The following is a 25,960-nucleotide window of genomic DNA, read 5'->3' on the forward strand; positions in this document are numbered from 1 at the left end:
TCGTTATATCGATATCGGATATATCGATAGTCCCGGTTATATCGATACTATTTCTATGCACGCACGGAGAAAATTACATACAAACAGGGTTGGATATATCGATAGTCCCGGTTATATCGATATTTTTTCGGACTCCCTTGAATATCGATATAACGAGACTTTACTGTAATTTAAAAAAAATCATTCAGCATTTATGTGAAAAAATATGTATTATAGATAATAAAAGAACATTTTGATTTTCACATAAATGCTGTATGATTTTTTTTCACATACATGCTATATGATTTTTTTATTTCCAACCAGGTGTCAAACTCAAGACCTGGGGGCCAGATCTGGCCTGCCACATCATATTATATGGCCCACAAAAACATATTTTTACAAAAATTGGTGCGAAGTTTAATTTCAGTGATTTCATCTGTCTTTTTTCAGCAGTAATTGTCCATCTGGAAGTCATTTTCGCTGATTACGAGTACCTTTGATATTCTCCCTCATGCGTTCGGATGGCAATCGGAATTTAGTCTGCTTCCATTCCCCATAAAATGGAAATAATGCTTTCATAAGTCTTCTCAGATAAGTTGAAGCCATTTTACCTTCTTCAATTTGTCGTCCCTGTGGGTTGAGTGATCACATTATTTTTTGGGTGTGATTTCTTTCCCAACCCATCACTGAAGGATGCCCTGACTGCTCCACATGAATCTGAGAAAATAATTCCTAATATATTCAAGAATATAAAATAAAGGGGGGACCGGGGGGCTGACTGTAGCTACAGAGATTTCTGATGGGGCGTAGCGCAATCGCTGGTCAATGGCGTCCATTCGAGTAGCGTTGTGTAAATGAATAGATGAGTAATGTTCACATTGCAGTTAAAAGGTGGAAAGACGTCCACCTGAGAATTAAGTAAACCACTGTGTCGTCTGCGACTGCCAGTAATTTACCAGCCCGTTAGTGCTTTTTAAAAGCCGTCATGACGTCACCGTTGAATCATCCAAACAAGTCTGCCTTGTGTGGCCACTGTGCAGCGACTGAAAGCGCAATACAAGCACACTACTTCAGTGCAGGGAAGTTTCACTCTAACCCAATTGTGAATTGACTCAGTGGGAATGGCTTTCCTATCCCTCTCATTTCTTTTTGAGGGGAGGGTCACGTCACGCCTACACAACACACTGGCACGAGGAGGCGGGGGGAGAGTACAAATAACATGCAGATCAGAGCAAATACACACTTTATTTCCATTAAGGTGGTCCACGTGTGACATTCCTTCTGCAAAACACAGCCATGGCTCAAGGTAAGGCATTGCCACAGCAATTGGTTTATTTGCACTTTAGTCTTGATCATTCATCATGAAAATTAATTTATTCTTCTTGTATCTTTATCTTAAAAAAAAATTGCTGTGTTGTTTAATATTCATTTCAATTTAATTATTGAATGGCCTAACGACAAAGACGATTCGGTAATGTTGCGCATTAATATCACTGTTTTTTTTTTTTGTATTTCTTTCGCTACATAAACTTTTGGGATGCTGTAACTTTGTCTGCATGTCCTGCATGCAACTAACATTCCTCGAAGCATGTACAGTATGCACGTTAAAAATAAGAATAATAAATCATCCAGCTATTTGAACTTTCCGAAACTGGAGCCCTTAGAATAGAATCCAAACAGCTGGGGACTTAGCCGCCTTCCGCTATCCAGCAAAGCACTCCGAGCATGCCCACTGCCCCTCACCCGCCACCACCATGGGAAGAATTCCAACACCTCCCTGGAGAAATCACTGAAATTGACCTTTATTCAATGTGAACAATTACTAGCATGCAATCATCTATTTTTAGTTTTTTTTGGGTTGAAAATGGAAGTGAATTGCCAACTGGATTCCAGCATGACATCATAAGGTATAAATAAAGTTATAGTGTCGAAAAAAATCACATCATGAAAAAATTCAGATCTTTGGGGGGTTGTGGTGAGATGAAGTTTTAATATGAGGATAAACATGGCATAATGGTAAAGATACAGATAGAATAAAGTCAGATTATTGAAAAACTGCTTTATTTCTTGTATATGATAGTTGTCCATGTGAAGCGCTTTGTTACAGCTTCAGCTGTTGTTAAAGCGCTATATAAATCAATATGTATTGTATTGTATTGTAAAAAGTGCGGCTAAAGATCAAATGATCAACGGGATCCCTACATAACCAATTTTTACATAGATACCAACTTTTATCAAGGATAGTGGTTTTATTTTTCGATTTTTTTCCATCTTGCATTTCAGTAGCTCCACATGTTCAAACAACATGTTGTCATGTTACACTTGTTTTTAGAGCTGTCTCACCTGCTTTGCTGTTATGGGATTGCAGCAAAAAGCAGTCTCAGGCTTTTTTCTTTTTAATCATTGTACATTTCCCAAAATTCATGTCGTGTTTACACAGAAAAGCTACATGCATCTAGTTTCTAGATCAGGGGTGGGCAAACTTTTTGACTCGCGGGCCACAATGGGTTCTAAAATTTGACAGAGGGGCCGCTAGGCCAGGAGCATTTGGAGGGAGTGTTTGAGCCGGATATACTAAAGCATTGAATGCAGTGTGTGCAAACCTCATAGCACAGTAAGAACACTACAAACCAATTTATAAACTGTCTTTCAAACGTGAAAAATAGCCCTTATCAGTTAATAAATGTGTCTCAATATATATGATAGATATGGCATTTACATACTATTTCGCAGATACCTGGAATATGGGGCAGGCAACCTTAATTCCGGGCAGGCAACTTTTCAGAGTTGTCTGCCTGCCCCGGTGTCCGTTAACTTTTGGTCATGAGTTTTAGACACAGTTTTTACTATAATTTGGACAAATTCAGCGGGCCGGATTAAAAAGTATGTGGCCCGCGAGCCGTAGTTTGACCATATCTGTTCTAGATGAATGTTGTTTTTTTTTCGCCTTATAGGGTAAACTGGTGTCAGCCGCTCTTATGGAAGTTCCACTTGTGTAGATGATAGCCAGTGAGTGAGAGCGGATTATGCCTTTGTATGCTATACATGTGCAAGTAGATTAGATACTGTATATTTAAACTTGGCTCCGGTTCATATCATTTTTTTAAATGGCCTCTCCTGTGTGTGTGTGAGTGGAATTGAAAGTGGATCTCATCAAAAGAATGCATAAAAAAGCAATTTGTTGGATGAAATGCTTCATGATTTCAGATTGTATGTGAATTCCCGAACGCCGGCGCAACAGTATTGCAATATTTCCACCTGACGATACAGTAAAGTCTCGTTATATCGATATCGGATATATCGATAGTCCCGGTTAAATCGATACTATTTCTATGCACGCACGGAGAAAATTACATGCAAACAGGGTCGGATATATCGATAGTCCCGGTTATATCCATATTTTTTCGGACTCCCTTGAATATCGATATAACGAGACTTTACTGTATTTGTGTGTATAAACTGAATTGAAATGAGCCATAGCCGCGCGAAGGGCAAACAGCAAAGCCAAGCCTCGTTTCTCGGCAGCGACGTCATCCCGGGAATTTCGTTCCAATCGCAGAACTAACATCTGTTCAATGAAGGTACGAACCAAAGTCAGTAAAACAGTAAAACCGCAATGTGTAATTGGGCAACGCTCACATCGCATCCCTCTTGGGTTCATATAAAACAACAGGAAGTCTTGAGAGGTTTCGTCTGTGTTTACTTTGGTCTTACTTGAACGTAATATCACAACATTGCGTTTGTGTGCAGCCAACTCAGACCAAACAGACGCTGCGGTGGCTAGTAGTGGCTTTGTTAACTTTCGGACATGTTATGAAGTGGCCTGTTTTGGCTAGAGACCAATTACCAAAACATTAAATACAAATTGTTTGAACAGGAAATCAGAGGGTGGGATAGTTTGAGTCACAGCTCACCCTGGAGAGAAGGAGCGGCTCTACAGTGTGTGTGTGCATATAAGTGTGTTTGCCTGTGTAATGGAAGCAAAATGTCCTCCACCTTCATTTGTAAAGGAGTCCCGCAGTGCATTGTTGTCATCATAAAAGAAACGAGAAGCTTTGGAAAGTCCCAAAATGAACCTAACCTTCTATTCGTAATATGAAAGGTCATACTGAAAATAAAATAAAAGAAGACTATCAAGAGAAAATATGACAGTAAAGTAATGCGATATTAAGAAGCCCAAGGTGGCGTAGGCAGCCGTCAACAAGTGCTCTCACGAGCCTTGATTTTTTTGTTCTTCTCTATGTGTTGTTTTTGTGTTGTTGTGCGTCGTGTGGAACGGGTACTGATTATATTTCAGCATTTTTGGCCACAATATTCATCAAAGAGGAGACTGTAATGAACTGTAATGAACAGTTTGCTTTTTGATTGGGAGGAATGTCGGTGCTATTTGATTGTCATCGCTGGACAGCTCTGGGGTGATTGCGCTTTTTTGCGCCTGTAATTTTCACAGCCCCGCTTTGTTCAGTGGAAAGATAGCTGTTGGACAGTCTGCGGCTGAAAGGAGCGTCAGCGCAGAGCGCCGATGCGTATGTCGAACTGTCGCGGCTCGGAATTGTAACGGATTTACGTGGGACATCAGATATGAGACAATCTCTTTTGATGCTACAGTTTCATGTTTGCTTTCGACATTGAGCCTTGTAGTAGACGTGCACATTCCACCAAGACATCTCTGATCCACTGGTGAAAATGACGCTTTGATCTTCTCCTTTTTCATCCAAGAATGCAACAAAGGGTGCAGAAAGTGCTTAAGATTGAATGACTGTTGTGTTGTGTCACATTATTCGTTATTTCGTTCTTTGTTGTCGCTGTTGTTTTGCCAAGATGGCGCCGCGAGAGTGGCTGCCTTACAGCAGCTCTTGTATTTTGTTTTTCGACTTCTTCCTTTCCTTTCCTCCTTTCATAACTTTGCTGTTGTCAAAAGTAAATTCCTCCACTGCAAGACTAATAAAGGCTAATCCTTTCCAATCCAATTTAAATGTATGTACATCGTACATGCAAAATGTGTAGGATAGGGCTACTGAGGAACCCCAGTTCCCAAATGTTGATTTTGAGTGTACTCTTAACCTCCCTGTGCATATTTGTGGAATGTCATAAAGACCACACAGAAAAGACCAAAGCTTGGAATCGAACACTGCCCCTCCGCACTGTGAGACGGACGTGATAACCACCCACACAATGAGCAGACCTGTCTTGAATCAATGCCTTTGCCATTTGTTTACAAATGTTCCTTGTCTTGTTAAGCTCTCGACATTGATCGCTGGAACTTGGACTGTGACCTGAACAACACAGAGCATTACACTGACCTCAATGGTGTGGACCGTCTAATTGTGAGAAGGGGCCAGGCGTTCACCATCAGTTTGTATCTTCGCTCAGGAAGTTACCAGCCAGGACTCAGCACTTTGGATTGCATCGCCGAGACAGGTGACGCTTCGCTTGGCCACTTTTATAATATGAGGCAGAGGGTGAAAACTCAAGTTAGAATCTCAGCTCGGGATTTTAGCTTTTTTTTCTGTCAGCAACGAGTAGTTAGTGCTGGACATTTGTCTCCAACAGACCACCAGATTTGGTGTGTTCAAAATGTAAAGGGGGCAAATTTGGCAGATGTTCTTTACATACAAGAACAATTCATTTTAATAAATTTCAGTGAGGCCTTCTGTGTCTCACATTTGCTGTTTTATTTTTATTTCAACTATCTTAAGCATATGTTTTGGTTTATTTGAAACATGCATATCAAAATTTAATTGACATTGAGAGTCAACTTTCCTCCTTTTGTTGATTATCGCCATTTTAGAAAATTGGGGGGCTAATTTGGTTAATTACTAATTTGCTATTCTTAATATAGCCTCATGATGTCAGCACTTAGCACACGCAGGTAACAAACACCGCAACTGCCCAATGTATTCATTCTGCATCCGGTCCAGATGTTATTGATTTTATGACAGAGGCTGCGGGCCGGATGAAAATTGACCACGGGCCGCATTTGGCCCCCGGGTCGGACTTTTGGACATGTTTTTTTACAATAGCATTAAAAAAAAGCTGACACTAGCATACAATCCAGCATTCAAAGGTGCAAAGTGACCTATTGTGATTGACATCCTGTTCGGATGTTCATGGAATTGTGAACACGCCCACTTCATCACCGCTCCATGCTGACGCAGAACCATTGTCACTTGATGCTTGGAAAAGAGGAAATGAGATGTGACGTTGATGGATGAGAAAAAGGAAAACGGCTCTTAATTTGTGTTTTATATTGTACTCATTTAGTAAAGGGAGCCACCTTTTATTTTTACACTTATTTTATGAAACGTAGCTGGCTGTTATTTACTCAATCACATTTTTCTTTCTCCAAGTACAGCAACGTATTATCATTCATCAAGTTCCCCTTGTCATCGAACATTTTAGTCAATGTGTCACGCCTACGTTGAAATAACGCGGCTTGCCAACAAATCATCAGGAAGCGGCGCTTGTCAACCGGAGACGCGTGTTATGAACTGATAACAGCGTCTGCCATTTCAAGTTCAGCGTTATTTTCACAGGTTTGAGGAGGAGCCCTGATGCCGTCAGACATTTGGTTTCGTGGGGAGTGAAAGATGTGAAGGAATTTAGCATGACCAGACTGAGGCTTATATAATTGACCACAACAGCAAATCCAAAAACATTGACCATATAAGGACACGAGTTTCAAATCGTTGGGACTCCTAATAATGTTCTATTTCATTGTTTATTCACATTAAGTGATTTAAAATTTGGGCGCGTTTTAACAAAGTTCCCTTGAGGATCTTTGGCAAGACTGAAATATTTCACTCCTCTAACCGTAATGACTCCACCAGGTCCTCAACCTTCTGAACAGTATGGCACCCGGGCCTCGTTCGGCTTGTCTGCCAAACTTGACACTTCCCGCTGGAGCGCGGCGGTTGTTAGCCCCCCCGGAGACACAGTGGCGCTGTCCCTCTGTGCCGCCCCCGATGCACCCATCGGACGTTACATCCTGGCATTGGGACGATCTGTGCGCATTGAGTTTATCCTGTTGTTTAACCCTTGGTGCTCAGGTGGGTAAACTGAACCTTCTATGGCTTTTTGCACCCACATTTAACGCTTTCACTGCCAGATGATGTGCAAAAATGTGTCCACTCCAGTGCCAGGGTTTTTGTCATTTCCACTCAAATTGCAAGACCCACAGAATATTGACTATTAGGATTACATAAACATTCAATTCAGCATAAGAAACCTTATACTCTTTCATCAGAACAAAAGTTACTGTAATTCCTAAGTTATATGGGTCTGGAGTTATATGAGCTTGAAATGAGGGTGGCTGTCCAAAATACAATGCAATACATACATATTGGTTTATATAGTGCTTTAACAACAGTTGAAGCTGTAACAAAGCCCCAACATGGAAAAAGGGGAAATGATGCCCCCTTGTGGAAGGGAAAAACATTGCCAGAGGTCTTAACAGCACTTTATCGGCACCCCCGCAAGAAAAAAACAAAACCTGAACAAATTCGGGAATGCCGTTCTATGCCATATTTTCAATTCCCGAATACATTTGGAGATGGCAGTGATTGAGTTAACCACAAAAAAAACCCAGACAAACATTGATTCAGTTTGTTTGGGGGTGTCTCTTGGCAACAGGTGATGCTGTATACCTGGACAATAAGGAGAGTTTGGAAGAATACATCTTGTCCCAAGATGGTATCATTTTTCAAGGCGATGTCAATCATCCAATAGCAACGCCGTGGAACTTTGGCCAGGTACCAATACCAACATTTAAGTCGCCAGACTCCCCTCACACGTGCGTGGTCTTGTTCGTTCTTCAAAGAACCGCAGCATCGAGCACCTTTGTAAAACTTTCAGATTCAAAGGCATGTGTCGCGTTATATAACCGCCATTATTAAATCAATGCTAATGAATCTGACAGCAGGCAGGGGAATGTTATTGTTTCTAATTTTAATTCTGCTCTTGGCATCACCAATCTGCGACTTATGTGATGACTGAAGCACCTGTTCAACGTTTTCCAAAATAATGGATAGCACATATGTTGTAGTACAGACAAATGGTGTCAAAAAACGTTTTTTTTCTCCTTCAATGCAGTTTGAAACTGGAATCCTGGATGTGTGTTTAAGGATTCTGGATATGAATCCCAAATGTCTGCGGAATCCAGGGAAAGATTGCTCGGGCAGAAGGAATCCAATCTATGTATCCAGAGTTGTTAGTGCCATGGTGAGGTACCTCTTCTTATTTTGTTTTCCATCCATCCATCCATCCATTATCCAGACCACTTATTCCTTATTCGGGTCGCAGGGGTGCTGGAGCCAATCGCAGCAGTCTTTGGGCACTAGGCGGGGGACACCCTGAATTAGTTGCCAGCCAATCACAGGGCACACAAAGACAAACAACAGTCTCTGTCAAACTCACAGCTGGGAACAATTTAGAGTGTTCAATCAGCCTGCCATGCATGTTTATGGTATGTGGGAGGAAACTAGAGTACCCGGAGAAAACCCACACCGGGTCTCCAAAAACATGCAAACTCCACACAGGCAGAACGGACCAGGTCTTGAACTCACGACCCCTGCACTGTGAAGCCGGCTTGCTAACCACTCAACTACTTGTTTTATGTTTCCCATTAATTTTTTTCAATCTTTCATGACTCCGTTTTGCCTTACAGGTGAATTGTAATGATGACAAAGGAGTTTTGTTGGGAAATTGGACAAATGACTTTGACGGAGGAGTGAGCCCCATGTTCTGGAAGGGCAGTGTGGAGATTCTGCGGAACTGGCAAACGCAAGCTTGTCAGCCTGTTCGTTTCGGACAGTGTTGGGTGTTCGCCGCTGTTGCCTGCTCAAGTAAGATACGGCAATGTGACCTATCGCGAGGAAGCATATTTTGACTTGCAGAACTGTATGGGAGAGAGATGGGTGATGATGATGCACAGTGCGCTTTTGTGTTCATGCGGTGCCGTATTGTGTTACGTTGTAGTTTCCAGGGCTCTCGGCATCCCATGCAGAGTTGTCACCAACTACTACTCAGCCCATGACGTGAACCGAAACTTGGTGATTGAACGCTACGTCAATGAAAATGGGGAACTCCTTCGATCCAGAGAAATGATCTGGTATCTGTTTTAAAATTGTGAAGTGCTACATTTAATTACAGTAAAGTCTCGTTATATCGATATTCAAGGGAGTCCGAAAAATATCGATATAACCGGGGCTATCGATATATCCGACCCTGTTTGCATGTAATTTTCTCCGTGCGTGCATAGAAATAGTATCGATATAACCGGGACTATCGATATATCCAATATCGATATAACGAGACTTTACTGTACATTAAAGTCTCGCTATATCGATATTCTCGGGAGTCCGAAAAAATATCGATATAACCGGGACTATCAATATATCCGACCCTGCGCGCATGTAATTTTCTCCTTGCGTTCATGGAAATAGTATCGTAATAAGCGGTACTATCGATATAACCAATATCGATATAACGAGACTTTATTGTATTTAATTGTTATTATTATTATTTTTTTATGGTGATGATGCCTTTGCCCATATTATGGGAGTTTTGTGATTAGGCTGATATGAGGATGGGAAATAGATTTGGTGGATGCTGACAGTAGTTGCAAGAGCTTTTGTGGCTCGATATTACTTCACATATAAGTTGCACCTGTGTCTGAGGCGCAGGGTCATCTTTTGAAAAACAAAAACACGGCTTTTGGATGCGCCTTATACACCGGAAAATACTGTAATTCTACATGCGGGCCAGACGTGATTGATTTTATGACGGAGGCTGTGGGTCGGATGAAAATTGACCACGGGCCGTTTTTGTCCCCAGTGCCGGACCTTGGCATGGACGATCTATTATATCAGTGATGGTATTTGCAGGAACTACCATTGCTGGGTGGAGAGCTGGATGACCCGACCAGACCTTAGCGGTTCCACTTACAACGGCTGGCAAGCCAGCGACCCCACTCCTCAAGAGAAAAGTGACGGTAAATGACCGTTTTTTTGACTTTGTGTATCAAACGATTTGTCTCTCCGAACAGGGATGAGGAACAAGTCTCAACGCAGACGTTTGTCTTCTTTTCAGGAGTATTCTGCTGCGGCCCCATCCCAGTCCGGGCCATCAAGGAGGGTGAGCTCATGTACAAGTATGACGCCCCCTTCGTCTTTGCCGAAGTCAACGCTGACGTCATCACCACCATGATGAAAAAAGATGGTAGCACATCCAAAGTCACCTCGACCCAATTGGTGGGAAAGAGGATAAGCACCAAAGGCATCGGCAGCGACTATAGAGAAGACATCACTCATCTCTACAAGCATCCCGAAGGCAAGTGACAAATGCCGACGTAAAGGGCCACGTTCGTTCATTGTGAAATTTGACACATTTTGGTACCCTCAGGCTCCGATGAGGAGCGTGAGGCCTTCAAAAAGGCCAATCACCAAAACAAGCTCCTGCAGACGAATGAAAGCGAAGGCCTGAACGTGAGCATCAAAGTGTCGCCCGAGATGAAGAAGGGTTGCGACTTTGACGTGTTTGCTGTGGTTACCAACAACTCATCGAGTGACAAGAAGTGCCGCCTGCTCTTTGGATCCTGCGCCGTGTCCTACAACGGCATTCAGGGAGGAAACTGTGGCTTCAAAGATTTGCTCAATGTTGAGCTGTCGCCTGGAGGAGGTGAGCAAACCTGACAATGGTCATTGTAGCTAAGTTTTGAAAATATAACCTCACAACTTTTTTTCCCGTGCGAGAAAAGTGATGACGATTTTGATAGTGGCCCAAGAAAAATACCAATACAGTGACACTTCAGCTTACGAACTTAATTGGTTTCCAGATAGTGTGTGTGGCGCGAAACATTTGTCTTCCAAACATGTATTTACCATAAGAAACCATTAAAATGAGAATAATCCGTTCCCACGTCCCCATAAACTTTTTTTCTACTAAATAAGCCTTAAAACTACAAAATACATCTTATGTTATGTATAATAAATGTGCTATTGTATTGCAATTAAAGAAATAAACTGTACAGTGGATAGTAGCAATGGTTGACTTAGCATAATGGTACTGGGACAGCTAAGTCACACAAACGCACACACCGTTCGTGTTTTTTGATGATTTTCTTCTGCTCCACCGTAATTTTCTTTTGTCCCCTCTTCGGCTTAACACTAGCCCGTGGTGGGGTCTTTTTTGGTCCCATAATAGCAAACATACTCCACTCGATAACAAACCACGTCAGCACTCAAAGAAAGGGGGTAACAAAAACTGGTGTTCATCCGCCAAAAACTAGTCCGCCAGCCACGTTCGTCCGCCCAAAACTAGTTTGTTAGCCAAGGCTAAATGCGTGTGAGTTTAATGTTAGTGAGCGAAACATTCGTGAGCTAAAGAGTTCGTGAGCTGAGGTATCACTGTCTCTTCAAAAATGTTTAGTATAGTAAAGACAGTGAATTGTTTCAATCAAACTATCAATTTGGCCCAAACGGAATTTTTATTGTCTTCTAGCCAGGAAGGTTCCACTAAGGCTCAACTATTCAAAATACGGTGAGATGCTCACTGAGGACAACATGATCCGTCTGGCGGTTCTCCTGTTCGACTACGGCACTCGGGAAGCGACGCTAGCAGTGCGAAATATTGTTCTGGACAATCCTGAAATTCAAGTCCGCGTGAGTGTTCTGATCTGGACCGTCGACGAAGCGCATGTTTGGACTGCAGTCTTCGGAAGATCTCTTTGACTGGTGGCCTTTTTTCAGATCCTGGGTGAACCCAAGGAAAATCGCAAACTAGCAGCTGAGATCACACTAAAAAATCCTCTGCCGGAGCCGTTGGAAAATTGCTGCTTCAGCATGGAGGGGTCCAACCTGACTGGAGGAAGGGTCATCTCTGAGAGGTATGAGATCATGTCCACTTTGTCATTGACTGGATTTACAGTAATCCCTCATTTTTCACTGTGAATGTCGACCAGCACCACCCTTGATAGACCAAAATCCGCAAAGTAGAGTTATATAATAATAACCCACGGCGGTTGCACGGGGCAGAGAAGATGCACAAACAGTCAACATGGCTGTAAACCATGAGACATTGTGCTGTCATTGCGTGATGTTAGCACTGGGAACCAATCAAGCTAAAGCCATGTACAAAACCTCCGAGTCATTTGACATTTATTTTAATTATGAAAGGTTTTTTTCCCCTGAAAAACAAATTCAACCGCGATAATTAAACCTCGAAGTAGCGGGAATCGCTGAATATAACAATCTTACTTGCACATTGGCCCAATTTCCACCCAATAACACTTAAAAAAGTTATCCAAACTGCATAACAGTTCCCATTTTTAGAGAAATTTACCTTTAATTTTTAAACGGGTATATTTTACAATAAAAAAAAAAAAAAAGCAAGCCTCACCCGAATTAGTAAAAATTTGGTTAAAGAGCACTTTTGGTTAAAAAAAAAATATATACAAGGAACATTTGCCTCTGTCTTTTTTATGGTGAGCACTCCCGTTCAAAGCATTAACAACGTATTTGTACTTCATTGCTATGAATGAACGAATGTTTGTCCCCACTGTGAAAATGGGTGGGTGAATGATATCAAGTCGCAATCAATACCGGAGGCAAACACACGATTGCCTATTTACTTGCTGAGGATAACGTTAAATGGTCCACATTTTCTCTTATCGACTTCAGGTCTGCTCATTTCAAACATTATCACTCTGTCGTCTTTTTTGTAAACACTGTAACAACCACGATAAGACAATGAATGATGATTCGTCACGGAAATATTTAGCTTACCGGACGCCGGTGAGATTTCTTGGCACTAATATTTACTTTGGTCGGTAGGCTACACACCGCGGTGGGACCAGGAGAAGACGCCAAGGTGAAAATGTACTTCACGCCCACCCACAGTGGACTGAGAAAGCTGGTGGTCGATTTTGACAGCAGCAAGTTGTGTCACGTCAAAGGCTACAAAAATGTTATCATTGGGAAGTGACCGACAACACTTCCTCATGGGGGAGACAAAAGTAAAAGGAAGCTTTCGTCATCGACCTTTATTTTGCACGGAGTGTAAAATATCGCCCCATATATTTTTCTGAGATAAAATGTGTAATGTGACTTAAGAATTGTTTAACGTATATCATATTTTTGTATGTAAAGCACATAATTATTAAAAATGCATTTCTTTGAGATGCATATTTAGACTGGTGTGGCATATTGTTTTTTAAAAGTGCTACACGTTGTCAATAGGCGTGCATGAGGTATTTTTTCTAAAAAAAATGCCTTTCAGTGTTTTCCCCTTTCTACAAACATTTTAAGCAACCAATAATAAATTATAATGGGGTGTAATCGACAAAGTACACAAGCCATTCTATACAATAAAAACAATACATAAAACAATAAAATCATGAATAAAACAATAAATAATAAAACTGCAGATTAAACTAGACCATGAAAGCAAGTTTAAACAGGTGGGTTTTGAGGTGAGATTTGAAAGTAGGAAGGGAGTCAAAGGGAGTTACTGTAAAGTATCCTTGGGTGTTCAGAAAGGCACTTGTAAATTAAATGTACGTAAATGTATGTATTATTATTATTATTACACAAGCCATTCTGTGATTTCAACTGACTGACATTGTAATTTCAAAGTGAATGAATTTGTTCCTGGCTCACACTGGTGTTTACAAAGCGATGCAGGATGTCATTTTACATTAGCATTTGATATGTACACTCCATTTGTGTACTGTATGTAATTAAATATGTAAACAAACTACGTATGTCTATTGTTACATTACTCATTTCTGGTTCAATGGTTCCCATCACATTTTAACATGTGTGGAGGCGTTCAGCAAGCACATAAAAAATGCACAACGTTTTTTATCATAAACGAAGATATAGTTTAAATTCCAATTGACGTTTTTATTATTTTTTTTATATTTGCTTAAAACGACCATTTTTAAAAACGTCGTCAGCTCCATCGTTATTTGACAACAATGCCCTCTACTGTCTGCAAACCGCAACTGCTATTTTTGAACTTGAAAATATGTAGTAGTTGAAAATAAGACCATACCAGTTTGGAGCAATCGTGGAATAAGTAAAATATTTAATTTTGGGGAAAAAAGAAACACGCCAAGATGATTCAGTATGGAATGTGTGGCGAAAGACAAGCATAAAAAGTCGGCATAAGAGGTTTGACACATACTGTTTTGCAGTGGACAAAATGAATTACAGTAAAGTCTCGTTATATCGATATATCGATAGTCCCGGTTATATCGATACTATTTCTATGCACGCACGGAGAAAATTACATGCAAACAGGGTCGGATATAGCGATAGTCTCGGTTATATCGATATTTTCCGGGCTCCCTTGAATATCGATATAACGAGACTTTACTGTAATTACAAGACACACATCTTGATGAAAGCAATTGAAAGAAACCCCATAATGAACAAAACATCCATCCATCCATTTTCCATACCGCTTATTCCCCATTAGGGTCGCGGGGGGTGCTGGAGCCTATCTCAGCTGTCATCGGGCACGAGGCGGGCGACACCCTGAATTGGTTGCCAGCCAATCGCAGATGAACAAAACAACTAACCTTTAAAAAAAGTGCAGCCTTTGACAGATATTGGATTGTTTTTTGTCATTGTCACTCAAATGTTAGGACCCACAGAATATTGAGTTTTAGGACTACATAAACATTCAATACAGTGTAAGAAACCTTAGACTGTCTTCTTTCATCAGAAAAAATAGTTAATTCCTAAATTATATGGGTCTGGAGTTATACGAGCTTGAAATGAGGGTGACTGTCCAAAATACAATGCAATACATACATCTTAGTTTATATAGCGCACAGGTGTCAAAGTCAAGGCCCGGGGGCCAAATCCGGCCCGCCACATAATTTTTTTCGGCCCGCGAAAGCAAATCAAACTTGTGAACTTGTCCATTATACTTGCTAAAATCTTAAGCAAAATGTCATATTTTTGGATGTAAACCACAATAAGTCATTTTTCTTGACTTCAGATTTGAAAGCTAGTTATGAATTATTTTATTTAGCGATTAAACATTCTAATGGCTTGCCCAAATTCATAACGGCCCTCGGGAGGAAACCATATCTACAATGTGGCCCGCGGCAAAAAACGTCTCTGACACCCCTGATATAGCGCTTTAACAACAGCTGAAGCTAGAACAAAGCGCCAACACGGGTGAAAAAAAGGGAAATGCTGCCCACTTGTGGAAGAGAAAAAAACATTGCCTGAGGCCATAGCCAGCGCTTTATCGGCACCCAAACAAGAATAAACAAAACCCAAACAAATTTGGGAATGGCGCTCTGCGTCAAAAAGATTTGTTAACGGCACGCTGGAGAGACTATGTCACCCATCTGGCCTGGGAACACCTTGGGTTGCGCCGGGAAGAGCTGGATGAAGTGACTGGTGAGAGGGAAGTCTTGGCTTAGTGACTGAAACTGCTGCCCCCGCGACCCAACCTCGGAAAAGCAGTAGATAATGGATGGATGGATGGATGTATCAATGATGATGATGATAATCAACTTTCCCTGCTCAGTCATAAACATTTTCGTCTCTTTTGTGCCGATCTGACCGCTGCCATGATCCGTGGACTCGGCCGTCGAATCCTTGACTTGGCTCCACGTGCAGGTAAGCCTGAACGTGATGGTGCTGGGCCACAGAGCCGCTAAAGTCAACGACGCGACACTCGTAAGTGCCTTCGTCTGAAGGCTTGACGCTGGACAGGCGCAGCTTGTGAGAAATGTTGCTGCCGGCCACTTTCACCACCTGAGAGGCACACCAATGTCTGTTTTTTTTTATGATGTTGTTAAAGGACAACCGACGTCTCCAGACAAGTTGTGTCCATAATTTGTAAAATGGCTTCAAATGACTTCTACTGAGCGTATTTTAATAAGATTCCATCGCATATAGCTATATTTTCCGTTTTAAGACTCGCGCTGAGTATTCAGGAAGTCTTGTTTTTGAGTTGGTGACGAGTCCGTACGTGACGTCACTAAAGGACCTCCCAATGACCTCGTGTTGCACCCAAAAGCCACCAGAAGGCCAGAAGAGGGCGTCCAAGCGCCATATAAGGAATTTATCAGCCTGTGGAAACGAAGGTGGCCACAGGAGGTCGCCATTTTGTGCCTCTTTTTTTTGGGGTGAGAGATTTCTCCCCAAAGTTGCCTCAAAATGGCACAAATATATTCTTTCATCGATTGCAAACATGTATGCTTTCCTCTTCAGAACTATTTGAATCATATTCATAACTGGAGGTGTAACAAGAAAGCATATTCTCCGAATTTGAAGCCATTGTTTTGATTCTCCAGCAATGCAAGATGTCTTGGCGTGACGTCACGAACTGGGGGTGGGACTTTCTGAAAATGCCCAATTGGCAGCTCAATTTTTTTGCAGATTTTGGACACTTGAAGTCATTTTTATTGGTGTTTTGCATTTGACTAAAAATATCATACTACGTGTTTTGGGTATTTTAGATGCTATAAAACGTTTTTCTGATGTCAGTTAAAAAACAAAAAAGTGACGTCGGACCTGCGCTTTTCTTAACGTTCCGACGAGTCAGCCGTTCCTGTCACGCTCAGAACGTGACAAAAACAAGGAATTATTCCAAATATGCGGAGGTCAACGGAAAGTCGCAAGGTGAAAATGCGTCCTTATACTTACGCTGATTTTAGTGGCATCTTTCAACTTCTCCTCAAGAGGAATGACCTGCACACAAAAAAAATACACATCCGTTCTTTATGTGTATGGGGTTTGTCACTGTGAGAGACAATGCAGACACTGGTGAGGAAAACTCGGGGCGGGGGGGAAAATATGAAAATAAATATCACGATTCTCCAGATCATTATTTTCCTTACATTGCTAGCTTTTCTGCTAGCTGATATTTGTGTATGCTTTTTCCCACACTCACACGCATTCCCATATTGCATAACAACATCCACCCACTTCTCGCTCCGCCAAATATGTGCGCGCAATTGACGCATTACTTTCGGGCATCGGTATGAATTATGCAGGGCAAAGACGTTTTCCAAATCGATGTATTTTTCTGCGCCAATTACAATGTCAGAAGACGCCGGTGAAGAGCGTAAGTTAACACTTCTTGGGTGGGAGTCAAACTGTTCTCCGAGTGCTGGCAACAGCCAATTAGGAAATATCCACTCTTTTGTGTGCTTGGGGGTTTCATGGTCGATATTGGAGGATTGTTACATGGTAAGCACTAGTCTAGACTTCAATCAAGCCTCGGGTCTCAATCAGTCTCTATGCAAGATAAAAATAATACTTACTAGATGCACATACCAATCTTAAAATCCAACATTCAATCAAGATATGTTCTCTCCAGAACGCTCTGTTCATCCAAGTGGACCCGTGACGTCCTCATTTCACGATGGAAATCATTTTATGGCCCTCTGTTCTTTTATCTCAATTTTTACTGCCTCATAAAACCAAGTTTGGTAGCTTTGTTAAAATTATAAACATCGACCACACCATCGATTGGTCCTCATTGACGTCAACAGTTTGATTCCAACAACAACAACAACCTGTGCTTACATTGTTTGCGATCTGTGCAGGCTTCTCGGGCCAGGTACTTTGGCTTTTGGTGTACCACCACTGGATCTCCAGGGAGGAAGGCGAACCCGCCCCGCGGAAGGAGCACGCCATCTCGACATCCTCACCGCTCTGTGTTGTCATGTCTTGGGGTACCTCTGTGAATAGAGCTGGCCAAGCCATTGGAGAGAATGAGCGTATATATGTATATTCACCGATTGACCCTTTTCTTTCAACCTGTTCCACCTTCTCGTTAAAAATACTCTTCCTTCAAATAACTTCTTTGTCTTATGATCTCCCCATTTGAGCGTTGTTCTGCCATTATTTCCATCCATATCTTCTTCTCTCTTTAAATTCTGCTTCTCTCCTGTCCGACACACTCTCCGAGTGGCTAGGATTGCATGCGTTTTAGATCTCCGAACTCTGACATTCAGAGATTACCCCGTTACACTCTCGGAATTGTTAATACGTCTGCTGGTGTGTTGCCCGGTGGCACTATCACATGTCGAGCATCCTGGAAGCGTTTCATTTGTGTGCAGCAGGATGTTTATTCATCAGGCATAGGCTGTCGCAGAATGTGTTTGGTGGAATACGTACCCATCTATTCTACATTTTAGTTGAATGTTAGAAAGTAATGAGGAGAAAGCATTTTACCTTGTCCTGGATCTGCCTGAAAGCAGAAGAATTGTTCCTATCTCCCTGAACCGTTTCCTCCCCTGTGGCAGGTACATTTGATATACACCTTCCGTCGCACATAGAAATCAATCAATGCGTCGACAGACAACAGCGTCGTGATTACAGTGTGATTAAGTCTCAATTGGGTCGTCGCTCGCTGCAATCTAATCATGAAATTGTCTCGGTCCGTCTTTCCTTGGTTAGTACCACCAGGAAATGTTTCACTGAGCTGCCTCTGCTGAGGAAAAATACATCAGAGCTTGATGAACAACATTGCTGCTGAGAAACCTTTTCTAACGGGGTGAATTCTTCCAATCTTAGTCTTTGGTAGTGTTAACAAATGTCATCCCATTCGATTGTTTCCAGACTTTAAAAGCATCTGTAAAATATAAATAAATCACTAGACAATCGCACATAAGCACGTTAAAAATCAATGCAACAACACACTAATTCAAATTGAACACTGCCTTGTTTCAGGCACTATTGCGCTGCCACAGAGGCTTGCCAAACTCACCTTTTAAGCACATACAGTATTTTAGGAATGCTTGTTTCATAACGCACGTCCACAACATGCATTTTTAAAGTGTTCCTTGGTGGCATTTTTCACTTCGCTGCATATTGAACTCCAAGAGAGAGATAGAGAAGGAGGGAGGCATAGAGAAGAGACAGCAAGGACCCGAGAAGAGGCTCCTTGTTGGCCACCATAGACTCATTAAAAATGAAAGAAGGAGAGGGAAGCCCGAGAATAAATGTATACACAGATGAACACACACACACACACACATACGGCTGAAGCCCAAAATCACACATTTTTCTCTTCAAGTCAGAGGGAAAATTAGTTGGATAAATCAACTTCTTCCAGCGTTTTTCTTTCAGTGTAGCTTGAACCCGTTTTTCCTTTCCGAAAGCACAACATTGTCTTTTTACTCTCCAGGCGGCTTGCCGGCCTCACCTATGCTTGGCTGAGTTTATGAGTGTCGGAAATGTGATTGGTCCGTATTTCTTAGCTGTTATGATCAGAGACAGTGCCGTGCGAAAATGAGATAAGGTTAAAATAGCGGCACTGCAAATCATTTTTCCTGGTTGACTTAAAAACGTTCATTAATTTTGAATCCATATTAAAAAACACCCAAGTCCATTCTTAGACATCTGTCTTCAAAAGTCATCTGAAAACAGGTGCTGCTTGCGGGTGCTAGCATTTCTTTCATGCCTGTGGGCCAGAGAGGAGAAGAACTGGAAGTAAAAGAACAAAAACGGACCATGTGAAAACACGAACACCAGTTCACGCTCTAACTTTCACCAAGGTGAGCGTAAATAACCCGTGAACAGACTCCCTTTGGGAGGCGTTATTTTCCTAATTTGATGAATGGCTTTCATAATGAGGGCAGGCTGAAGCGAAAAGTTGAGCCAGGCATCTGGAATGGCGAGATTTTTTTTAAAACGTTTTTACTTTGTATATGTGCAAGTTATTGGTGGATTAATAATCTAAAGCCGTTTGAACATGTTTAGCCAATGTGACTAAAAATCAATTTTTTTGGAACGAGTATAGATGATGCCAGGATGTATACAGTGAGGCTCTTATGAAAACATTTTATCACTCTTGGTTCTACTCATACGAGTATCTTGTACTAAGACACAGCGAAAAAAGTCATTTGGGAATTTGGTACAAAGTCAATAATGTTGCATTAAGTTGAGATTCAGCGGCTGGATAAAAACAGCCAGCAAGGTCTTCTGGGAAATAAGTGGAGGCTGCGAGCCCATCAGCCTCCATTGCGGTTGGAAGGAAGGTAAAAATGATGAACTAAAAGGGGAGCAGCTGTCTACCCGTCGCTGCAGATCATCCAGACCCGCGGGACGTATCCTTCATCGCCCTGGGGGACGGATTGACTTTTTCTTTCTCTTTCTGCATCTTTGTGTTGTTTGAGAACCCGACTTGTTGACATATCATATGCAGATTGATCTCCCAAAAGATGAATATGAAGAGTCATGTTATTTACAGTACAGACGCTCCCCACCTTACGAACGAGATACGTTCTGAGCAGTCATTCGTAAGGTGAATTAGTTTGTAAGTTGCTTCAGTACTATATTTTGTATGGAATGTATGTTTAAGTCAAACACAGAACGGGGAAGTATAAAACATAGACACTAACAGTCGTAAAATATATTTTCACCTACTGTAGTACAAAGACATAGACAAAGACAGAACGACTGCACCTCAACGCACCCAGCTGTCAAATTCATAAAGTTCGCAGACGACACCACGGTCATCGGTCTCATCAAAGACGGCGACGAGTCTGCGTAACGACAACAAGTGGAGCAGCTGGAGCTCTGGTGCAGCCGTCACAACCTGGAGCTGAACACGCTCAAGACAGTTGAGATGATGGTGGACTTCAGGAAACATCCATCACCACAGCTACCCCTCACACTATCCAACTGCCTGGTGTCAACCGTTGAGACCTTCAAGTTCCTGGGAATCACAGTCTCCCAGGACATGAAGTGGGAGGTCAACACCAACTCTATCCTGAAAAAGGCCCAACAGAGAATGTACTTCCTGAGGCTGCTAAAGAAGCATGGCCTGCCACAGGAGGTGCTGCAACATTTCTACACGGCTGTCATCGAATCCATTCTGTGTTCTTCCATCACCGTTTGGTTCGGGGCCGCCACAAAAATGGACAAAATCCGACTTCAACGGACAGTTAGGACGGCGGAAAAAATCATTGGCACCGCCCTACCCACTCTCGAGGACTTGCACACTGCAAGAATCCAAACTAGGGCGCGGAAAATCCTACTGGACCCTCCGCACCCTGCCCACCACCTTTTCCAGCTACTCCCCTCAGGCAGGCGCTACCGATCCATGCGCACCAAATCCAGCAGACATTTAAACAGCTTCTTCCCCCAAGCCATTAACTCTTTGAACTCTTTCAACAGTAGCCAAAATGGAACTGTATAGTGCCACTTAGCAGTTTTTTTGACAACGATACTAGTGCAGCGTGTTCTACCGGAAACAAATTCCTTGTGTGTTCTACATACTTGGCAATAAAGATGATTCTGATTCTGATATATCCTTGAGTCTTCGTTAAGCCATTGCTGAAGCTGCTGGCACGCAATTACTGAATTACGTGCCAGCAGCCATTACTTTTTGTTATACATCGCATACTCCTGGAGCATCAACTGGGAAGAGAGCTTTCCACCCCGCCCACATACCCTACGCAGCCAATCGTAAGCAAGCTCGTCGGATCGGGGCCTGAGCACGTTGGCACACTTCAGCATAGCCGGGTGCTGACTGGTCAGCCTTGTTGTCCGTCGCGTAAAAATCCAGCCCTTGTTGTCTCCAATGTGTCTGTGTGCGTGAAACACAGTACGCAACCAATCGCAAGCGAGCTCGGCTGGAAAAAGGCACGCAATATGGGAGTTAACTTACAGCATTTCTCTCCGAACATACCCGCAAAAATGTTCGGCTGTACCGTTATTCGTAACTTGAATGTTCGCAAGTTGGAGAGCGTCCGTATGCCTCAGATTTCCAGTTCAACTCGTCTAATTATAATCAACGACAAAATACGGGCTCTTTCCTGATGGAGGGCAACTTGCCAAATATGGATTCTTTCTTGATCTGATAATGTCACCTAAAAGTTACGAATCCAAAGGCAGGTCTGCTGATGCATTCATTTGCACAGTCTCATTTGATAACACCATTAATTGGAAGAGCACTTAATTCACATGACACTCCTGGTGAAGCCTGACAAGACGATTGCAGGCACCAATGAAGCGGCAGACTCCGCCACACAGTATTCGTGGGATAACAAGATGAATCCCGCCAAAGACGACCAACTCTGCATTTTTCCCTTCAGCAAACGACAACAAACAGAATCTAAAAGCAAGACTATCATTCCACTTTGTTTGAGCAAACTAACACTTCTTTGTAAAGCCTGATACTGACCAACTCATCCTGCTGATTAATCTTCACAGAGCACCGATAGCTTTCGTTTTGGGAAGCAATTTGATTTCCACTTGGGCTCAAGTGGAAACTGGGCAGCTGGGAGTTGAACGGTCCTCAGCCAGATGCACTTATCTGGAAAAAAATGGATCTGGCTCGCATCTAACAAGCGCTCCAGAGAGCAGCACTTTCGGCCTTTGGATGAATGCTCCATTGCTTTGGAGATGTGTCACCCCTCCCTTCCTAAAAAAACTGGAAACATGAGTGGGTTTATTATTTTTTCCCCTCGAAAGTAGGTTTTTTTTTTTTAATCATTGCTGGGATCATCTGTATTGAACAATCCAGGTCTTGTGGTCATAACCCCCCCAGTCCCCACCGCTGCCACTCTCATTTCATAGCCAGTTTGAAAGCCCACACGAGTGAGAACACAATAATTATCGGCAATTATAATTCAATCCCAATGGAATAAATGTGTCTAATTGATTTTCTCACCTGCCGATCACAGTTCATCTGTTTGGGGCCGCTGTTTCTGGCACTCATTAAGAGTGACTGGGCTAAGAATAGCAGGAATACACCAGAAGTTATTTTTACAATTAAAATTGTTCAGGCCATATATTTTATATCTTTTGTTGTACATCTCTCACAGAGAAGTTTCTATCACTTTAAATTATTTTATTGATAAAAGCCTCAATCTGAACATAACGTATGAGCCAACATTCATGGCAATGAGAGTGATTTATATATAGATGTATATATATTTTAAATAACATTTTACCAAATACTAATAAAATAAAATAAAACAATGGCTATCCATATTAAATTGTAAGCACCTGAAGCTATCTCCCCTTGAGTGAAGTGAATATTTCAAAATCATTCAATTCACTTTGAGACATCAATGTCGTTTGTACAAGTGATTAATTGGGGTTACCTACCTGCTTCCGTCCCACAAAAGTTGAAAGATAACCCATTGACGCAATATTTGTTCAGTGGCTCTTATCAAACGGTTTTGTTTTCACAATACTTTTGTGTCTGGCTTACTTAATCTGTCATTGTTGTGTTTTTTTAAGTAAAATGATATTATTGGGTTGCACACACAACTCAGCATACACCATTTTTTTCGGTTTCTTTGCCATCACATTCAATGATAATTCGGGATTTTTTTTTTCTTCATGTCAAAACATCATTTTAATTTTTTAAAGCCCCGCTAGAACCAAAATAAATAACTAAAAATGCTTTCTAACCAACACATTGTCATCTTGTGTCTTCGTAGAAACGTGGTGGACGAAATCAAAGGCAGTTAATGTTTTATAAGGCCCTAAAACGAAAGATTGGCCACCACACACCCAAATTGGAAAACGGGATCATTTTTGTTATTAGTGGTGAATAAATATTACTATTTTTAATTTCGAATATTATGAATGAAACTGGTAACGAAAGCAAAAATTATCACAGTAAAACAATGTTCTCCCGGTACACAGTGCACATTTTGCATTAAAAAATAAAGAATTCAAACTTACCATTTCCGAGTAAATGATTATCCAGCTCACCGTGTTCGTTCGAGAACACCGCGTTAACTTGAACGCAAAGTCCCACGTAGTGGACGAAGCGCACTATGCCTCTCATTGTTTCCAAATATGTCGCCGATTGCAAAGGAAATTTCACATCAGGTGGTGGGCATCGGTAAAGATGCTACGCACCGCAGCAATCGTCACGGGCGTGAAACTGAGCAGTTGTGGGCAGAGCCACACGCTGCGGCACTACTCGGCTGCTCAACCAATCGATGTGATGAAGCAGTTGCGGAAGGAGACACACGGAGGTGCTAAAGTGAAGCGGCAATCATTGGCGGACAATTATGCGGAGTAATCTCAAAACATTTTCTTGTAAAATGGTTGATTCCTACGATTGTTAAAATCCAGACACCACTTTTTGGTTTCCTAACTGACATCAGAAAAACGTTTTATAGCATCTAAAATACCCAAAACACGCAGGCTGATATTTTTAGTCAAATGAAAAACACAAATAAAAATGACTTAAAGTGTTCAAAAACAACTTCAAAATGAAACCGGAAATGGCCTCTTTCAGAAGGTGCCGCCCCCTTGTTCGTGACGTCACGCCAAGACGTCTTGCCTTGCTCGAGAATCAAAACAATGGCTTCAGATTCGAAGAAGATGCTTTCTTGTTACTCACCCAGTTATGAATATGATTCAATAGTTCTGAAGAGGAAAGCATACATGTTTGCAATCGATTAAAGAAGCTATTCATTTTGAGGCATCTGGACAGAAATGTAGCACCCCGAAAATGCAGAATATGGCGGCAAACAAAATTGCAATTTGTAAGTACTGTAACACGTCTGTGTAAGCTCTCAGTCGTACAGGAGTGGTCCATCGATGAGTACCTCATATTCAGAAACTCAACATAGAAAACCCTTTCTTCCCAGACGTCTGTGGAGGAAAAAGCATTATTAAAGTTGGAAAATACATAAAATTTCCTTCAATTATGCCATACAAATGCACCAGACTGCAAACCATTTAAAGACATCAATTGTTTTCATGTCATTTACCCCCTCGAGGTGTTTTCGCACCCCGCAGAATTCATTACTTTGCAGCGAGACAGATGATTGGCCAGCCTCTCTCCTCTCTCACTGTCATCTCGCTGACCATTTAGGAAGAATTATATGATGGCCCAAAACCCCCCAAAAAACACGGCATCATTTCCTGGTTGACTGGATATGGTTTTGCGCTTCACTAAATCTCCACTGTTCATTCTTCGCCACAATTGTAAGTGACAGCCGGTGGAAAGCGAGGATGTCGAGAAGCCTGTCGGCCTAAAGCAGCTGCGCCACGTCGAGCATGTCTCTCCGGAGGCTGATTTTCTCCTGAGGCTAATGTAGCTTGACAGAAACATGCAATGAATAGAAACGTTGCCAGATTCAAATCGCTCTTGAGTCATGTGCTCCTCTTGCAGAGATGCTGTTGTAGCACAAAACAATCGGAGTGATTTATCAATAAATAATTGAATACCTGACAATTTCCTCTGAAATGAAATGACTGAGCCCCCTCGGGGTGCTTTGTGAACTCATACACCACGGCGGTGGTCTGTGAATTGGGAGCCAGATGGGGAGTTTGTATCCTTGTTGTCAAGCTAAGCATTATAACATGGAGCTTTTTTGCACAGGAGGAGATTTAATTATCTTCCTAAATTCTCACTCTCTTCAGCCTGTGGCATTTCCGCACAGTGGGCACAGATTGCAGTCCACTGATGTGTAATCTTCTCCTAATTTTCATCGGCGGGCTCTTGCAGATTTGAGTGCTTTCAACATTCACGGCCTTCCAATTGACAGGAATTGTAAATGGTCACCCCTTGGATGTTTTGAACAGGACAACCGACACCATTTTTTTGTTTCCTAACAGACATTAGAAAAACGTTTTATAGCATCTAAAATACCCAAAACACGCCGGATGATATGTTTAGTCAAATGCAAAACACCAATAAACATGACTTAAAGTGTCCAGAAACTACTTCAAATTGAACCCGGAAGTGGCCAGTTTCAGAATGTCCCGCCCCCTTGTACAAGACGTCACGCCAGGACGTCTTGCCTTGATCGAGAATCAAAACAATGGCTTCAGATTCGGAGAATATGCTTTCTTGTTACTCATCCAGTTATGATTATGATTCAAATAGTTCTGAAGAGGAAAGCATAAATATTTGCAATCGATTAAAGAAGTCCTCCCATATCAATTCGAGCCATCAATGACAGCAATATAGCGCCCAGAAAATGCACAAGATGGCGCCCAAGCTTCGTTGGAAATGGGCTGATTTG

At 41.9% G+C, this 25,960-nt stretch overlaps 2 protein-coding genes and 1 long non-coding RNA gene across 7 annotated transcripts in view; 1 reads left to right on the forward strand and 2 right to left on the reverse strand.

Moving 5' to 3' along the window:
* LOC148889995 (uncharacterized) overlaps window positions 1–12,902 on the reverse strand; it is a 35,630-nt gene extending 22,728 nt beyond the window's left edge. For 2 of the 4 annotated variants that reach the window (XR_016116759.1, XR_016116758.1), the window contains exons 1-2: window positions 12,762–12,888; window positions 5,283–5,419 (exon numbers count right to left, since the gene is read on the reverse strand). This is a non-coding gene — a long non-coding RNA (uncharacterized LOC148889995). Of the gene's footprint in view, window positions 1–5,282; window positions 5,420–8,208; window positions 8,315–12,761 lie in introns of all 4 variants that reach the window. The other 2 variants (XR_016116761.1, XR_016116760.1) reach the window with 2 other exon arrangements.
* tgm2b (transglutaminase 2b) lies at window positions 1,083–13,734 on the forward strand. The gene is made up of 13 exons (XM_089011305.1): window positions 1,083–1,285; window positions 5,221–5,400; window positions 6,810–7,028; window positions 7,612–7,730; window positions 8,071–8,199; window positions 8,645–8,822; window positions 8,956–9,088; window positions 9,864–9,970; window positions 10,069–10,308; window positions 10,381–10,656; window positions 11,479–11,639; window positions 11,727–11,863; window positions 12,810–13,734. Exons 1-13 carry the CDS (start codon window positions 1,276–1,278, stop codon window positions 12,958–12,960), a joined length of 2,040 nt encoding a protein of 679 aa, XP_088867431.1. The 5' UTR covers window positions 1,083–1,275; the 3' UTR covers window positions 12,961–13,734.
* A 301-nt stretch (window positions 13,735–14,035) lies between these two features.
* Window positions 14,036–23,974, reverse strand: vstm2lb (V-set and transmembrane domain containing 2 like b). Of its 2 annotated transcripts, XM_089011306.1 has the most exons (4): window positions 23,658–23,957; window positions 17,535–17,701; window positions 16,650–16,694; window positions 14,038–15,755 (listed from the first exon to the last, which is right to left on the reverse strand). In XM_089011306.1, the coding sequence occupies exons 1-4, from the start codon at window positions 23,761–23,763 to the stop codon at window positions 15,522–15,524; spliced, it is 552 nt and encodes a 183-aa protein (XP_088867432.1). In that variant the 5' UTR covers window positions 23,764–23,957; the 3' UTR covers window positions 14,038–15,521. The 2 variants fall into 2 exon arrangements, with proteins under 2 accessions (XP_088867433.1, XP_088867432.1); XM_089011307.1 differs by lacking the exon at window positions 16,650–16,694 and having other exon boundaries at window positions 14,036–15,755; window positions 23,658–23,974.
* Between the last annotated feature and the right edge of the window lie 1,986 nt (window positions 23,975–25,960).

The sequence above is a fragment of the Hippocampus bargibanti genome, linkage group LG12, assembly GCF_051943395.1.
Source record: "Hippocampus bargibanti isolate YZ-2025 linkage group LG12, ASM5194339v1, whole genome shotgun sequence".
Classification (NCBI taxonomy): Eukaryota; Metazoa; Chordata; class Actinopteri; order Syngnathiformes; family Syngnathidae; genus Hippocampus; species Hippocampus bargibanti.

Excerpts from the sequence above, each read along its gene's own strand:
- vstm2lb (XM_089011306.1), bottom strand. The coding sequence starts at position 23,763 with ATGAGAGGCATAGTGCGCTTCGTCCACTACGTGGGACTTTGCGTTCAA. Across the intron at positions 16,695-17,534 it reads CTGCACAGATCGCAAACAAT|GTCATTCCTCTTGAGGAGAA; the intron begins GTAAGCACAGGT and ends TTTTGTGTGCAG. Across the intron at positions 15,756-16,649 it reads AAGATGCCACTAAAATCAGC|GTGGTGAAAGTGGCCGGCAG; the intron begins GTAAGTATAAGG and ends TGTGCCTCTCAG.
- tgm2b (XM_089011305.1), top strand. Across the intron at positions 9,971-10,068 it reads TCCTCAAGAGAAAAGTGACG|GAGTATTCTGCTGCGGCCCC; the intron begins GTAAATGACCGT and ends TCTTCTTTTCAG. Across the intron at positions 10,657-11,478 it reads TGAGCTGTCGCCTGGAGGAG|CCAGGAAGGTTCCACTAAGG; the intron begins GTGAGCAAACCT and ends ATTGTCTTCTAG.